Source organism: Nomascus leucogenys, chromosome 10, assembly GCF_006542625.1.
Source record: "Nomascus leucogenys isolate Asia chromosome 10, Asia_NLE_v1, whole genome shotgun sequence".
Classification (NCBI taxonomy): Eukaryota; Metazoa; Chordata; class Mammalia; order Primates; family Hylobatidae; genus Nomascus; species Nomascus leucogenys.
In genome coordinates this window covers 87,904,911-87,920,902 of record NC_044390.1, presented here as the reverse complement: position 1 = coordinate 87,920,902, position 15,992 = coordinate 87,904,911, and the positions used below count along the sequence as shown (strand labels likewise).

General features: G+C 55.6%; 1 protein-coding gene across 2 annotated transcripts; it reads right to left on the bottom strand.

The window, feature by feature from the left end:
* Window positions 1–3,199: 3,199 nt before the first annotated feature.
* Window positions 3,200–15,516, bottom strand: ACADS (acyl-CoA dehydrogenase short chain). Of its 2 annotated transcripts, none has more exons than XM_003280289.1 (10): window positions 15,320–15,516; window positions 14,054–14,217; window positions 6,068–6,217; window positions 5,736–5,847; window positions 5,212–5,363; window positions 4,751–4,921; window positions 4,531–4,668; window positions 4,288–4,383; window positions 4,007–4,063; window positions 3,200–3,907 (listed from the first exon to the last, which is right to left on the bottom strand). In XM_003280289.1, exons 1-10 carry the CDS (start codon window positions 15,363–15,365, stop codon window positions 3,755–3,757), a joined length of 1,239 nt encoding a protein of 412 aa, XP_003280337.1. In that variant the 5' UTR covers window positions 15,366–15,516; the 3' UTR covers window positions 3,200–3,754. The 2 variants fall into 2 exon arrangements, with proteins under 2 accessions (XP_003280337.1, XP_030677368.1); XM_030821508.1 differs by having other exon boundaries at window positions 3,200–3,898.
* Between the last annotated feature and the right edge of the window lie 476 nt (window positions 15,517–15,992).

The following is a 15,992-nucleotide window of genomic DNA, read 5'->3' as shown; positions in this document are numbered from 1 at the left end:
AAATGGTTAAAACTGTAAACTGCATCACAGTTTTAAAAAATCATTAACAAAAAATACCTCAGAAAACCCCATATTAATAAAATAATACTCTTTGGCCAGGCATGGTGACTCACACCTGTAATCCCAGCACTCTGGGAGGCCGAGGTGGGCAGATCACTTGAGCCCAAGAGTTTGAGACTAGCCTGGGCTGGTCACATCTTTAGTAGAGATGGTGAAACCCCATCTCTACTAAAAATACAAAAAATAGCCAGGTGTGGTGGTGCCTGTAGTCCCATCTACTTGGGAGGCTGAGGTAGGAGGCTCACCTGAGCCTGGGAGGTCAAGGCTGTGGTGAGCTGTGATTCTACCACTACACTCCAGCCCAAGCGAGAAGAGACCCTGTCTCAAAAAATAATAATACTCTTCTAAATAACTGATAAGTCAAAATAGCACAATGGGCCTCAGAAAACTGAGTAATAAGGAAAATATGACACTAAAATGTATGAGATGAAGCAAAAGCCACGCTTAGAAATGTATGACTTCAGGCCAGGTGCGGTGGCTCACGCCTGTAATCCCAGCACTTTGGGAGGCCGAGGTGGGCGGATCACCTGAGGTCAGGAGTTCGAGACCAACCTGGCCAACATGGTGAAAGCCCGTCTCTACTAAAAATACAAAAATTAGCCGGGCATAGTGGCGCATGCCTTGACCCCAGCTACTTGGGAGGCTGAGGCAGGAGAATCACTTGATCGCTTGAAACCAGGATGTGGAGGCTGCAGTGAGCCGAGATTGTGCCACTGTACTCCAGCCTGGCAACAGAGCAAGACTCCGTCTCCAAAAAAAAAAAGGAACCAAAGCATGGAGAACTTGTCCCAGAGGGCTAGAGGGCAGGAAACAGGTGGCCTCTCACCTACATGCAATGCAGGCCCCTGGACCTTGAGAAGAGCTGACGTCACAGACACGGTGCCGGCTGGCGCAATCTGAGTGGAGTGTGCAGATGTGAAAGCTGACCAGGGTGGGAAACGGTCCCGTTGTTATGTAAGTGAACGTCCTTGTCCTTAGGAAACCTACACTGAGGAATTCGCATCCAAAGGGGCATGGGCTCTAGGACAGTTCGGGCTCCAGTGCCCCGGGGGCAGAGTCCACATTCAGTTCCAAGCCAGGAGGAGCTTCCACTAACGGGCAGCACCCCGTCAAAGCCAAGGGTTTGTGCCGACTCTCCCTCACTGAAGGGCAGACCCTGGACCCACGATGGCGCCTCGAAGCCCCCGAGTGCACAGACTGGCTCTTGGGTCGGGGCCTGGGTGGCTTCATCCGAAATGCAGGACCCCAGGCCTCCGAGGCTGCACTTCCTGGAAAGGCTCTTCGTGGCCACCTGAACGAGCCCTGGGCAGGTCTGAGAAGCAGAAACCCCTCCAGGGCTGCCACTCGGCCTGTGCTGACTCCAGCCCTCTGCCCTTCTGGGAGTGGTGTGGCTCCAGTCGGCTACCTTTGACCCTCCAGGGCCCAGACCCTTCTCAGTGGGTAGGGCAGGGGATCTGAGGGGCCTGAACTCCAGCCAAGACAGCCAGGTCCCCAGCCTGGGATGAATGCGGTTTGGGTTCCTCTCCCCCATCACCTAGAGGAAGGGCCTAAAGACAACCTCAACCCCGCACTGCATCTGGGCCAGGAGCAGTGCTGCCTCGCTGGGCAGGGGCACAGCACCTCCAAACACCCCCTCCCCACTGTCCCCGGGCTCATGGGGACAGGGAATCACAGGCCTTCATCTGCCCCCAAGTAGAAGGGCTCAAACGCGCTGCTTCTGGAAGCGTCCTGGGTCCCCCTCTGCTCTGGTACCTTTGGCTTGCACCTGAGCCCAGGGCAGGGACAGGAGCAGATCAGGAGACCCTGAGAGAGTGTGAGCCAGGAGGCAAGACCCTGCGGTGCTTACCTGGAGCCAGGAGGAAAGCCCAGGGACCCAAACTTCTGCGGGCTGCGCAGGACGCCGCTGACCTCGGGAGCCCGGCAGGACGCGCTTCCCAGGAGCCACAGGTGTGCCTCGTTAGCAGGGAACACACTACCCGTGGGCCCTGCGCACACCTTGCCCGTGGAGTAAATCAGGACCTAAATTCGCTCAAGGAAGTGCGCTCCTATTCCCTGGGGCACTGGACCAGGCCCAGGTCAGGGCAGGGTCAAGGGCAGAGCCGCCCTGCAGAGCAGCAGCTCCAGGCTGCATCCTTCGGCTGTGGGGCACAAGCGCCTGGCACAGAAATCCCACTTGGGAGGCCGAGGTGGGAGGATCACTTGAGCCCAGGAGTCCAAGACCAGCCTGGGCAACAAAGCAAGACCCCATCTCTACAAAAAATTTAAAAATTAGCTGGCCATGGTAGTGTGCACCTGTAGTCCCAGTTACCTGGGAGGCTGAGACGGGAGGATCACTTGAGCCTGGGAGGTTGAGGTTTTGATGAGCTGTGGTTGTGCCACTGCACTCCTGCCTGGGTGACAGAGTGAGATTCTGCCTCAAAAAAAAAAAAAAAAAAAAAAAAAAAAATCCACCCGCAGCAGGGGCTCAGGGTTCCTGGGCGCCCCTTTGATGACAGCTCCTAAAGTCACCTGTCTCCCCACCGCTTCCCTCCAGAGACCTCCCAGCAATGCCAGTTTGACTCTGCCCTGCCTGCCCAGCGGAGGGCTGTCCCCACCTCATTCGAAATCTTTCTTTGCTCACTGTTTTCTCTTCCAGCTGCTGAGATCGACACTGGCCCAAAGGGTTAAAAGCCTTGACCTTGGCTTCAGGCACCTTTGCCCAGAGCCAGCCCTGCAGGCACCAGGACCAGAGCAAGCCCCCGCAATGGCTGGCCAGGGCCGCCCCCGAGCGTGCTAGTGAGCACAATGGCTGCTTCTCAAGGTTCTGTGTTCTCCCACCTGGGGCTCGGGGCCTCCACAGCTTTGCTCCCCGACTCTGGCAATCTGGGGCATTCCTTCCTCCTGCCTGGAGGCTGGTCCTGCCTAGAGAACCCCTTCTAGCCCACTGGCCCTGCCTGGCCCACCCTCCCTGCCCAGGGGTCACTCCCTGAGGCCTGCAGGACCCAGTTCCTATTCCTGAACTGCCTCCTTGGCCAACCTGGCCTCTGCTGTAACTCAGAAGACCCCCAACACTCACAGGGTGAGACTGTCAGAGAGCGGAGCTCTGTGCAGAGACCACCATCCCTCCCCCAAGCACCCAGGAGAGGGCGAGGACACAGACTGGGGGACAGGTGTGTTTATTACCCACAGTCAGTCACACAGCGTGAATCACCACCCCTGCCTTCATCAGACTTTATGAAGGGCTGAGGGGCCTCTGGGCCAGCTCCATGGCCCAGCCCCACTGCCTGCCCAACACCAGGACCCCAGGCCTCGTCATTCTGACCCCAGCCCTGCTCCTGACCTCTGACCTCAAGGAAAAGACAGACCCCACCAAGGGCCTGTCCCACTGGGCCTTCATGCCGGGTCACCAGGGCCCCCGGGAGCACAACTGAGGTGTCCCTGAGTGTCACTCAGGCCCCCCCACAACCCCACCCCCAGGAGGCCAGGGCCACTCAGATGAGGAACTTGAGGCACAGTGGTGAGGAGGCAGAAAGGCCCAGAGGCGGAGCCGCCAATGGTCGGAGGGCCTCATTCCCAAGTGATCTGATCTGGGTGGCAGCACTGAGCCCATCCGGGGGCCCCAGGGAGCCCCCGCCGGGCCTCCCAGTCTCTAGGTCGGGGTGGAGGCCCCCAGCTCCCGTGCCTTCCCGCAGTCCTGGGGCAGCCCGCCGTGGGCTCAGCTCCGGTAGCTCCTGAGCAGGTGCCCAGCGATCACCAGCCGCTGGATTTCGCTGGTGCCCTCGTAGATCTCAGTGATGCGGGCGTCGCGGTAGTGCCGCTCTGCTGGCATCTCTGTCACATAGCCCATGCCGCCCAGGATCTGGATGGCCTGAGATGAGAACAGGGGCTGAGGAGGGAGAAGACCCCGGCATGGGGAAAGCTGGAGAAGGGGCAGCTGGCCCCCTCAGGGCTCACCGTGGACGCTCACCTGGTGGCTGATGGCGGTCGCGGCCTCTGAGGCGGCCAGCTTGGCCATGGCTGCCTCCTAAACATGGGGGTACAGTCAGAGCCTTCCCTTGAGGGGACCCCCCCGGACCCCCTGCTCACAGACCCTCAGCAGGGGAGGCCTGTGGAGCCTCCCCATGGGGCAGTAAACCCCAGGCCCACACCTCTGACCCACGGGGCCAAGGGGCAGAGACCCGCCCCAACCTCTCCCCGTCCCTGGGTCCACCAGATTCTGGGACATGGCTTGGGGACCCCTGTGGGCACCTTGATGAAAGGCTTCTTGTTATCCTTCAGCATGGCAGCGCGCCAGGTCAGCAGCCGGGCACTCTCCAGGGCCAGGGCCATGTCTGCCAACTTGAACTGCAACAGCCCCACCCCGCACCACAGGTCAGCAGCTGCCCCTCCAGGGACAGGAGGGAGGGGGAGGAGGATGGAGAACAGTAGGAGGCCACACTCTCCACCCACTGTCCAGCCTCTCGGCCCAGCTCCTAAAGCTGCCACCATTACCTGAATGACCTGGAGCTTGGTGAGGGGCACCCCGAAGGCCATGCGATTCTCAGCGTAGTTCACAGCACAATCGAGGGCGGTCTGGGCAATGCCCAGGGCCTGGGAGGCGATGCCGATGCGGCCCATGTCCAGGGTTTGCTGTGGGGACCGCCCTGGTCAGTGGCCCGCCAGCCGGGGCACAGGCCTGGCCTCAAGGTGCCACCCCCACTGCTGGGCTCACCATGGCTATCTTGAAGCCCATCCCCGGCTCCCCCAGGATGCTGTCCTTGGGGATGCGACAGTCCTCAAAGATGAGGTTGGCCGTGGATGAGCCCCGGATGCCCAGCTTGTCTTCTTTCTTCCCCAGCGTGAGCCCAGGCGTTGGCATGGGGACCAGGAAGGCACTGATGCCCTGAAAGGAGAGGCGGGCGGCTTTCTCAGAGCTGCCCCTCAGCCACACGCTCACACCAGCACACCCAACACCAACCTGGTCCCCTCCCCACCTCCCTCAGAAGCTCAGGCCCCGACACCCTCTGCCGGCTTCTGGGGAAGGTGCAGACTTCAGTGGCAGCCGGGGAGGGACAGGGACAGCCCACTTGACCCAGAGCAAAAATAGGTCCAGTCGGGCCAAGGAGAGAAGGCTCTAGAAAGTGAAATGACAGCAGCCCAGGATCTGGCTGAACCCCTCTCTGGGGTGCCCACCTTGTTTTGCAGGGCTCTGTCCGTGCTGGCAAAGACCACAGCAGCCGAGGCCTCCCAGGCATTGGTGATCCAGGCTTTGGTGCCATTCAGGACCCATGAGTCGCCCTCAGCCCGGGCGGTGGTGGACGCTGCTCCTGCATCGCTGCCGTTCCCTGCCCACACAGACCCAGGGCTCAGCGCAGGCCCCACCCCACACAACCTAAGGGCACCAGCCTCACTCCCTCCACACCCCCTGCTGGTGGACACGAAACCCTATGACTCAGGCTCCAAAGATGAGGGTCCCAAAGCGCTCAGTGACTGGCCCAGAGGGCAAAGGGAGTGTGCAGGAGCTGGGCGTCTTAAACCAGGGGCCCCCGAAGGCAATCTTCCTCCCAGCGCCGGGGTGGCAAGAGCGCTCACCCCACCAACCACACGGGGAGCCTCCCCTCTGGCCTCCGAAGCAGTGAGCAGTTGGCCCAGCACCTTCCTCTCTTCCCCCTCTGGGCCGGTCACCCTAAGAACAGGTGAGGGGACAGGGCAGGTACCTGGTTCGCTGAGGGCAAAGCAGCCAATTTTGTCACCACTGGTGAAAGGCGTGACCCACTTCTGCTTCTGCTCCTTGGAGCCAAACTTCAAGATGGGCCCCAGGTAGAGAGACTAGGGGGACAGTGGGGAGCGGTCGGAGGCCCCAGGCCCAGACGCATCCTGCCCACCTGCGGGCTGCACCTCAGGGCCTGTTCTCTCCAGGGCCTACCCAGTAGGACCAAGGCCTGTGACGTCTCCAGAGAGATCGGGGCTGGGAGCCAAGGCCAGAGCCTGCCTGCTCACAGGAGCCTCCCTCCACCCGTGTGTCCCAGGGGCCTGGGAGGGGGCTCACATTGTTGACACTCATGATGACTCCAGTGGAGGCGCAGCCGCGGCTGATCTCCTCCATGGCGATGGCGTAGGCCAGGTAATCGAGGCCGGCACCGCCAAGCTCCTCGGGCACGTCCATAGCCAGAAGCCCGAGCCCGCCCATCTTCTTCACCTGGGCACAGGGAAGGATGGCATGCCATGGGCAGCTGCTGGGGGCGAGCCCACCCTCCCCAAGCCCAAACCCTCCTGCCCCCGAGGCAGTGCCTGCAGAAACTCAGGCCATGTGACCCCAGCCACCCACAAGGGATCCCCAAGTCCAGATGCTGAAGACCCAGTCCCACTGAGGTCTGTACGACGGCACTTCTCATTCAAGCTGTCCTGCCCCCGCCTCCACACCCGCTCCCCGCTCCGTCCACAGCCACGGCAGCGAGCAGGCAGAAGGCACAGGATGCTTTCAGGGAACTCAGAGGTAGGGAGCAGGACAGCGTGAGCCACGCTGACCTTCGTCCAGCCCCCTGTGCACATCCACACACACACACACCCGCCCCACCACAGGGCCTCTGCACATGCCGCCTCCTATCCATCAGCTGGTTATCGCCCCTCCTCTCCTTCTGATCACAGCTCAGGCCTCGCTGCTTTGGGCTGCCATCCCCAGCCTCGCTGAGTCAAATCCTTCAGTTCCTCTCCTGCAGCACCTCTGCGGCTGGAATTTCTCAGGGATGAACGTGCTTCTCTGGATTAAGGTCTTTTGCCTTCACCACGAGGGCAGAGACTGTGTGTGCCCTTGCTCACTGCTACATGCCCAAGGCCAGTGAGAGAATGAATGAAGGATAAGAGCTTGGGACTCTGAATTCTGAGTAATAATCATATTAAGAGTGGGCCAGGAGCAGCGATCACACCTGTAATCCCAGCACTTTGGGAGGCCAAGGTGAGGGGATTGCTTGAGGCCAGGAGTTCGAGACCAGTCTGGGCAACATAGCAAGACCCCGTCTCTACCAAAAACAAAATAATAGTATTATTACTCTCAGGTGAGTAACATGGGAAATGTGGACCACAGAATCTACGTAACTTCAAAAAGGAACAAGTGAAACCACTTACCTCTGGGAGAGCAGGGACAGGGACAGGGACGGGGACAGGGACAGGGACGGGGACAGGGACAGAGACAGGGACAGGGACAGGGACGGGGACAGGGACAGGGACAGGGATGGGGACAGGGAAGGGAATTGTTGCTTTTCACAAGCCCTTTTATACAATCTCATTCCTGCAACCATGTTATTTTATTTTATTTTATTTTATTTTATTTTATTTTATTTTATTTTATTTTATTTTTGTGACAGAGTCTTGCTCTGTTGCCCAGGCTGGAGTGCAGTAGTACGATCTCGACTCACTGCAACCTCTGCCTCCCGGTTCAAGCGATTCTCCTGTCTTAGCCTTCCAAGTAGCTGATATTACAGGCGCCTGCCACCACGCCCGGCTAGTTTTTATATTTTTGGTAGAGACCGGGTTTCACCACGTTGGCCAGGCTGGTCTCAAATTCCTGACCTCAGGTGATTCGCCCACCTCAGCCTCCTAAAGAATCCCAGCACTCTAGAAGGCCAAGATGGGCCGAGATGGGCGGATCATTTGAAGCCAGGAGTTCGAGACCAGCCTGGCTAACATGGTGAAACCATGTCTCTACCAAAAATATAAAAACTAGCTGGGCGTGGTGGCGGGTGCCTGTAATCCCAGCTACTCAGGAAGCTGAGGCAGGAGAATTGCTTGAACCTGGAAGGAAGAGGTTGCAGTGAGCCGAGATCGTGCCACTGCACTCCAGCCTGGGAGACAGAGTGAAACTCTGTCTCCAAAAAAAAAAAAAAAAAAAACTATTGTTTCTTTTTAGACACAGGGTCTCACTATGTTGCCCAAGCTGGTGTCGAACTCCTGGCTCAAGTGATCCTCCTGCCTCAGCCTCCCCCATGCTGATTAGAGGCACGAGCACCACACCAAGCCTAGTTCTTACTTTGACAATAACGTGTGGAAAAGAGGGGGCACCTAGGAGCCTGCAGCACTTCTGTGACAATCTGTGTGTCCCTCTGTGAAATTGCTGATTTGATTCTTCCTTGAACTGTTCCCATGGGAAATCACTCGTAAGACTCTAAGCGTGGGCCGGAGCGTCCTCTTCTCTGAGTCTCCCACGCGTACTACACGTGGGGTATAAACGTGTGTGCTGAGAGGCTTGAGCTATGACCCCCGCAAGTGCACACCAAGCTCTGTGGCCCCCAGGCAGATGCTGCGCTGCAGTTAGAGGGCAGAGAAGCTGGGAAGGAGATGGCCAGTGTGTGGAAGGCAGCATGACAGCAACTCCCCAAGATGTCCCCATCCTAATCCCAGGCCCCGTGAGTATGTTCCCTTCCGTGGCAATAGGGACTTTGCACACGTAAGTGAAGCATCTGGAGATGTGAGGGTTATTCTGGATGATCAGAGTCACCCAGTGTCATCACAGGGTCTTCGTAAGGCAAAGACAGACAAAGACTCAGAGAAGGAGAGGTGGCGACAGAAGCAGACGCAGGAACTCTGGCGGGAAGGAATGCAGGCGGCCTCTAGAACTGGAAAAGACAGGAACGGATTTCCCCAGAGCCTCCAGAGGGAACTCAGTCCTGCCGATGCCTTCATTTAGCCCTGTGGGACCCATACTGGATTCCTGACTGGGGTTGAGTAACTGGTGAACGGCATTTATCAAGTGGCTGCCATGGTTTTGTTTTGTTTTTTCCATTTTTTTTTTTTTTTGGTAGAGATGGGGTCTTGCTATGTTGCCCAGGCTGGTCTTGAACTGTCAGAGAATATATCTGTATTGCTTTAAGCCACAGGGTTTGTGGTCATTTGTTACAGCAGCAATACGAAAGTCATCCACAGTGACAAATGGGAACTCAGAGCTACCAGGGAGGTGTCATTTTGAGAATTACTAAAAAGAAGATCGTTCTGTGGCCACCACACACCTGAGGAGGGGGGTCCTGCTCAGAATAGGCACCATTTCAGCAGGCACCATTTCAGCAGGCAGGAACCAACTAGGGAAGGGGAAGTCCAAGGGAGAGAGTGCTTTTCACTAGGAAGAGGACCTGGAGATACCGACCTGCGGCAGCACAAACGTGGCCTCTGAACAGAACACTTTTCTAGCCCACACTTCAGAGTACTTTGACAGGTGCAGTGGCTCACGCTTGTATTCCCAGCACTTTGGTAGCTGAGGCGGGTGGATCACCTGAGGTCAGGAGTTTGAGACCAGCCTGGCCAACATGGTAAAACCCCGTCTCTACTAAAAATACAAAAAATAAGCTGGGCGTGGTGGTGGATGCCTATAAGCCCAGCTACTCGGGAGGCTGAGGCAGAGGAATCACTTGAACCTGGGAGGCGGACGTTGCAGTGAGCTGAGATTGCACCACTGCACTCCAGCCTGGGCGACAGAGGGAGACTCTGTCTCAAAAAAAAAAAAAAAAAAAAAAAAGGCTGAGTGCAGTGGTTCACACCTGTAATCCCAGCACTTTGGGAGGCCAAGGCAGGCAGATCACGAGGTCACGAGTTCGAGACCAGCCTGGCCAACATGGTAAAACCCCATTTCTACTAAAAATACAAAAATTAGCCAGGCGTGGTGGTGGGCACCTGTAATCCCAGCTGCTCGGGAGGCTGAGGCAGGAGAATTGTTTGAACCCAGGAGGCAGAGGTTGCAGCGAGCCGAGATCGTGCCACTGTACTCCAGCCTGGGCAACAGAGTGAGATTCCGTCTCAAAAAAAAAAAAAAAAACTATTTTATTAAGGAACGCCTCTGCTGCTGGACAATACTCTACCAAGTGCCAGAAATACACAGGTCTCCAGCCACTCAGGAGGAGGATGAGGCAGGAGAATCACTTGAGCCCAGGCGTTCAAATCCAGCCTGGCCAACATGATGATACCCCTGCTTCTAAAAGAAAATTTTTTAATTAAAAAAATTTTAAAAAGAGGGTGTAATCCCAGCACTTTGGGAGATGGAGGTAGGAGGATCACCTGAGTCAGGGCGTTTGAGACCAGCTTCATCAATATGGCGAGACCTCCATCTCCACAAAAAATTAATAAAAATAAAAATAAAAGAGCCAGGCATGGTGGTGCACACCTGTGGTCCCAGCTACTGCAGGAGGTGAGGCGTGAGGATCGCTTGAGCCCCGAGCCCGGGAGGTCGAGGCTGCAGTGAGCCGTGTTTGTGTCACTGCACTCCAGCCTGGGCAACAGTGAGGCCCTGTCTCAAAAAAACAAAAACAAAACAAAAATAAACATGCAGGTGTCCAAGACTCACGGTCAGGCCTAGGCGTGAACCTCACCGAAAGCCTTTTTCTCTAGCTTACCAGCAAAGCAGAATGAGGCTAAACTAGCTCAAGCCGCCTCACCCTCCAAGCACCTTCAGATCTCCCCGGCCACGGAGACACACCCTCCTTTTCACCCCGGAACTTGTTGGTATAAAATCTTGGAATAAATGGCGCATGAGCCAATCGCTCCATAACTCCATCTCATCCCCAGAAACACAGTGGGAACCCAAATTCCCAGAAACAGAGTAAAAGGATGAAACTCTCCTAGGTGTGTTCAGTTCCTCATACTCACCTAAAATGCTTAGTCACACGTCCTGACAGGTAGCAGAATAAGGATGACCCCATATTCCTCTTACAGATAAGGGAATTCACACAGAAAGGGTACGTGGCGTCAGTGGCCAGGTCTAGGCCACCAGGAAGCAAGACAGAACCCCAGCCTCCTCCTCTCTACACAGTGCCGCCTCCCTCTGGCTAATGCAACACTCTCAATGAGCTAGAATCAAGAGTTGTAGGAATTCACAATTCCCACACCCAAAGGACCTCACTAGGGTATACCATCGCCCTCAATTATCCCCCAGCTCCTGTCCTCCCTCCTTTCTCACCATCAGCATTTTCTTTTACAGCATCTACCGGCTGGGCGCAGTGGCTCATGCCTGTAATCCCAGAACTTTGGGAGGCCCAGGCGGGTGGATAACGAAGTCAAGAGTTCGAGACCAGCCTGGCCAACATGGTGAAACCCCATCTCTACTAAAAATACAAAAGTTAGCCGGGTGTGGTGGTGCCACCTGTAGTTCCAGCTACTTGGGAGGCTGAGGCAGGAAAATTGCTTGAATCCAGGAGGCAAAGGCTGCAGTGAGCCAAGATCGCACCACTGTACTCCAGCCTGGGGACAGAGTGAGACTCCATCACACACAAAAAAAAATATTTAAAAAATAAAGCATCTACCTCTGGCTGTGAAAGACATGGCAGTTCCACTCACTCCCACTCCGGTGTTGAGACATCAAATTTCAAAAGAGAGGAGAGCCGCTCTGGGGCAGCGCATAAGAGCACAGCCTTCTCCGTCCCATCCCAGAGCCTGGACACAGTCACCTCACCCCATTTTATCAGTGGTGACAGGGGCCGTTTCCCAGGCTTTCTCACTCTGAAATTTATCTCTAGATTTCAGGCAACATACTGTGGCCAGCCACAGGAACATTCTAGAAAAAAAATGGGGACAAAAGCAATAACCATGGTAATGTGTACTCGTTAAAGGGCCTCCTGAAAAAGAGACAGGGAGACCAGCACCAAGGGAAGGAAAAAGGGGTGGCAAGAGAGGGAAGAGACAAGACAGTCAAAAAGGAGAAACCCAAAATATAATTAAGCGGTGGCTCACGCCTGTAATCCCAGCACTTTGGGAGGCTGCGGCAGACAGGTGACCTGAGGTCAGGAGTTCAAGACCAGCCTGGCCAACATGGTGAAACCCCGTCTCTACTACAAATACAAAAATTAGCCGGGCGTGGTGGCGGCCACCTGTAGTCCCAGCTACCTGGGAGGCTGAGGCAGGAGAATCGCTTGAACCTGGGAGACAGAGGCTGCAGTGAGCCAAGATCGCACCACTGCACTCCAGTCTGTGGGACAGAGTGAGACTCCATCTCAAAAAAAAAGAAAAAGAAAAAGAAAAAGAAAAGCAGCCAAGGGAAAAAAAATGGGTTCGGGTTTGTCCATTGTTTCTGACCTATGTAAATTGATGGTAATTAACTAACAGCAGCCAGGCCCCTGCCCCGGCCCCAATATTTTAGTATTTTCTACAGAGAGAGGCCTGACCTTCAGAGCTATCTTAAGGGGTGGCCTCCTAGAGCCCCCTGCAATGGTCACTCTTGGTTCCTAGTGTCTGTGACCCAGCAACCCGGACCTGCACCCTGAGAAGAGGCAACAGCACTGATAAGGCGGAGAAACTGTAAGAAACCGTAAGACCCCTTTCCCAGCAGTGACAGACAAGGCAAGCCTGCAGCACCTGCTGCCTTCATATCTGGGAAACGGTTAGTGGGTCCCTCATATAAAAACAATGTTTTAAGTCCCTTTTAAAACTCATTTTTAAGGCCGGGTGTGGTGGCTCACGCCTGTAATCCCAGCACTTTCGGAGGCCGAGGCGGGTGGATTGCCTGAGCTCAGGAGTTTGAGACCAGCCTGGGCAACACAGTGAAACCCCGTCTCTACTAAAATACATAAAATTAGCCAGGTGTGGTGGCGGGCGCCTGTAATCCCCGCTACTCGGGAGGCTGAGGCAGGAAAGAATTGCTTGAACTCAGGAGGCGGAGGCTGCAGCGAGCCGAGATCACGCCCCTGCACTCCAGCCTGGCGACAGAGCAAGACTGTCTCAAAAAATTTTTTTAAATAAAAAATAAATTAAAATTAAAATTAAAAAAAAAAACAGGCAAGGAGAAGAGGCCGGAGAGGTTTGACTTTTCACAAATCATTAATTAAACAACAATCTACTACTGAGTGGTTACACCAGGTGCTGGGCATCTTCAGGTCAGCGTGTACGGCAGTAACATCTTCAGCGTGTAGCTGCAGACAGACTGAATGCAAATGGAAGAACACAGTGGCACGGGAGGGAGCGCGCTGATGGGAAACTCAGGGCAGAAAACAGTTCAAGCAGGCCGGGCACGGTGGCTCACGCCTGTAATCCCAGCACTTTGGGAAGCCAAGGCGGGTAGATCGCCTAAGGTCAGGAGTTCGAGACCAGCCTGGCCAACATGGAGAAACCCCATCTCTACTAAAAGTACAAAAACTAGCTGGGCGTGGTGGTGCCCGCCTGTAATTCCAGCTACTGGGGGCTGAGGCAGGAGAATCGCTTGAACCCATAAGGCAGAGGGTGCAGTGAGCTGATATTGCGCCACTGCCCTCCAGCCTGGGCAACAGAGCGAGAGTCCATTTCAAAAAAAAGTAAGTAAATAAAAAAGAAAATAAGTCGAGCAGGCTGCCGCTGATGAGCGCCATGACCTTGGGTATGTTATTTAACTTGTTCACAAGTCTGAGTCCATGGGGTATATAATAATACTACCTTTGGCAGGGTGTGGTGTCTCACACCTGTAATCCCAGCACTTTGGGAGACCGAGGTGGGCAGATCACCTGAATTCAGGAGTTTGAGACCAGCCTGGCCAACATGGTGAAACCCCGTCTTTACTAAAAATACAAAATTAGCGGGGCATAGCAGTGCACGCCTATAATCCCAGCTACTTGGGAGGCTGAGGCAGGAGAATCACTTGAATTCGGGAGGCGGAGGCTGCAGTGAGGCGAGGTCGCACATTGCACTCCAGCCTGAGCCACAAGAGTGAAACTCCGTCTCGAAAAAATAAATAAATAAGAACAGTACCTTCACCTCACAGGACCATTGTGAGGAACAGATGAGATAACCCATCTCAAGCACAGTGCCTAGTGCATGCCAAGCACCCTAAAGGCACTATTTAGAATGAGCACAGCGGCTGGCACAGTAAGCAACTGACCATCCACCACATATTACTGTTGTCCCAGAAGTTAAGTCCTGGCTACTGGCCACAGGCTGGACAAGGGAAACTTCCAGAGCATTTTCTGGGTTCCAGGCCCTGCTTTGGGGTTCCTCTACCAGAGTCTGAGTGCCGCTGACTGTCACTGCCACCATTCATCCAGGAGCAGAGGGGGCAGACCACCATCGTGGGCTGCTGAGGTTTCACTCTCACCTGAGCCGCTGGGAAGAGATGTTCCTTATCCACCTGGGCTGCAATGGGAAACAACTCCTTCTCGGCAAAGTCCCGGCATGTCTGGAGCAACATCTGGTGTGTCTCGGGCAGTTCCACAGACTGGTAGATGGTGTGTAACTGCCGCCAGGCCCTAGGATGGAGAGCTGCCGGCAAGGGCAGAAGTGAGTGGAAGGAAGAGGCAGGAGGTCTCCAAGAATCCTAGTGACCCACTAACTCACCGGGGAGGATTTTGCCCTCCAAGGGACATCTGGCAATGTCTGGAGCCAATTTTAGTTGTCACAACTAGAGCAGGGGAATGCTATTGGTACCCAGTGGATAGGGGTCCGGGATCCCTGCTGAACATCCTACAAGGCAGAGGACAGCCCCCACAACAAAGAACTGTCAGCCCAAAATGTCCATGATGGCTGCCACTGAAAACCCCATACTAACTGAATGCTTAGTATACTCACTAGGCATTTCCATACACTACATCCTTCAGTCCTCAGTATAATACCAACAGTAATAAGATCTCAGCTCTGTGACCTTAGGCAAGGGTTTTAAACGTCACTGAGCCTCCGTTTCTATAACAAGTGGAGGAGAATAGTATTCCGCTCCTGGGAGTGCGAAAGAAAGACTAACTAGGGCTTAACACAGTTCTCAGTAGCGTTCCCCTTGTAATTCAGGCCAGGCAAAGGAAGCTGTGGCTATATGTGTCACGGCTGCTACAGCTGGAGACAGGTAAGATGGGAAAGGTACTGTATTAACTAGCAAGAACGAGCATTTGTGGAGCACCTGTTACACGCCAGGCACGAAGTGCTTTACATACCCTGTGATTTAATCCTCCCAACAACTCTGATTTTCTCTGTGGACATTTTACACATGGGCCAACTGAGGCTGAGGAGGGGCTGTCTTGCCCAAGGTCACAGATGCGGGTCTGGTTCAATCCCAGGCCTGGCTCCGGAAGAAGGGCGCACCCTGAACCTCTAGTGGGGGTGAAATGGAGGGAGGGAGATATGGATGCAGCCCTGGGAACTGGGCTGGCGGCTGGGGTCAATCGGGGGGTAGGGGTCTGCGCAGGAACCAGCGACGCCTGAAGGGCCGGCCTGGGTCGGCGCGAGGAGCAGCAGAACTGGGGCAAAGGCCGTGAGCGCTCCCAGAGGGGGGCTCCGCCTGCCAGCGGCTCGGACAGAGCCGGCCGCCAGGACCTCCGCCCGCTGGGCTAGGCGCGGGCCGCAGCTCCGCCGTGCGGATCCCCAAAGCACTCACCTCTGCGGACAGGGCCCGAGGCCCGGGTGAGCAGCGCGGCGGCCATGGGCGACAGACACAGTCCCAGGCTTCGCGACCTACCGCCGCGACCGCGCTGTTCCGTAGCGCTGGGGGGCGGGACCCGGGGCAGAGGCCACGCCCGTAGGACCTCGGGGGCGGGGCCGAGGCGTGCTCACGGCCAGGGGGCGGGGCCTCCAGTGATCCCTCCCAAGGCGATGAACCGACGCTCGACTGCACGCGCGGTGGGTCAGCTGGCTGTTCGTGCCCTCATTCGTTAATCAAAACGCTAACAAGAGAAAGCTAAGGATTGAGCTTCGCAGAAAGGCCAGAGAGGTCCTTTTTAAAGCATAAATAAGATAGCGATCTTCGGCTTAAAACTTTGTTGGCTTTGTCGGCGGGCCTATCCCTCCTAAAATCCAATTCTACGGCTTAAAAAGCCAAGACCTGCCTTGTCTATCAGGGCCCATGCCCACCGTTCCCTGGTTATTGTTGCTCGGCTTTACGAGGCAGCTCTTCTCTAAGACCCCTAGCTGGTTCCTGACTCGGGGGCCTCTGTGATCACTGTTCCCTTTGTCTGGAATGCCCCCTCTTCGTTCAGGTCTCATGGATGCCTGCCTTGACCACACCAGGCCGTTTCTCCCCTACTGGCTCTCTATCTTGCCTTCTGTTTATT

What these genes read in the sequence shown, in the direction of transcription:
- ACADS (XM_003280289.1), bottom strand. Translation starts at nt 15,365, where the DNA reads ATGGCCGCCGCGCTGCTCACCCGGGCCTCGGGCCCTGTCCGCAGAG. An exon ending in ACAGAGCCCTGCAAAACAAG is followed by an intron (nt 4,922 to 5,211) that starts GTGGGCACCCCA and finishes CTCTCCTTTCAG; the next exon opens with GGCATCAGTGCCTTCCTGGT. An exon ending in ACAAGAAGCCTTTCATCAAG is followed by an intron (nt 4,064 to 4,287) that starts GTGCCCACAGGG and finishes CCCCATGTTTAG; the next exon opens with GAGGCAGCCATGGCCAAGCT.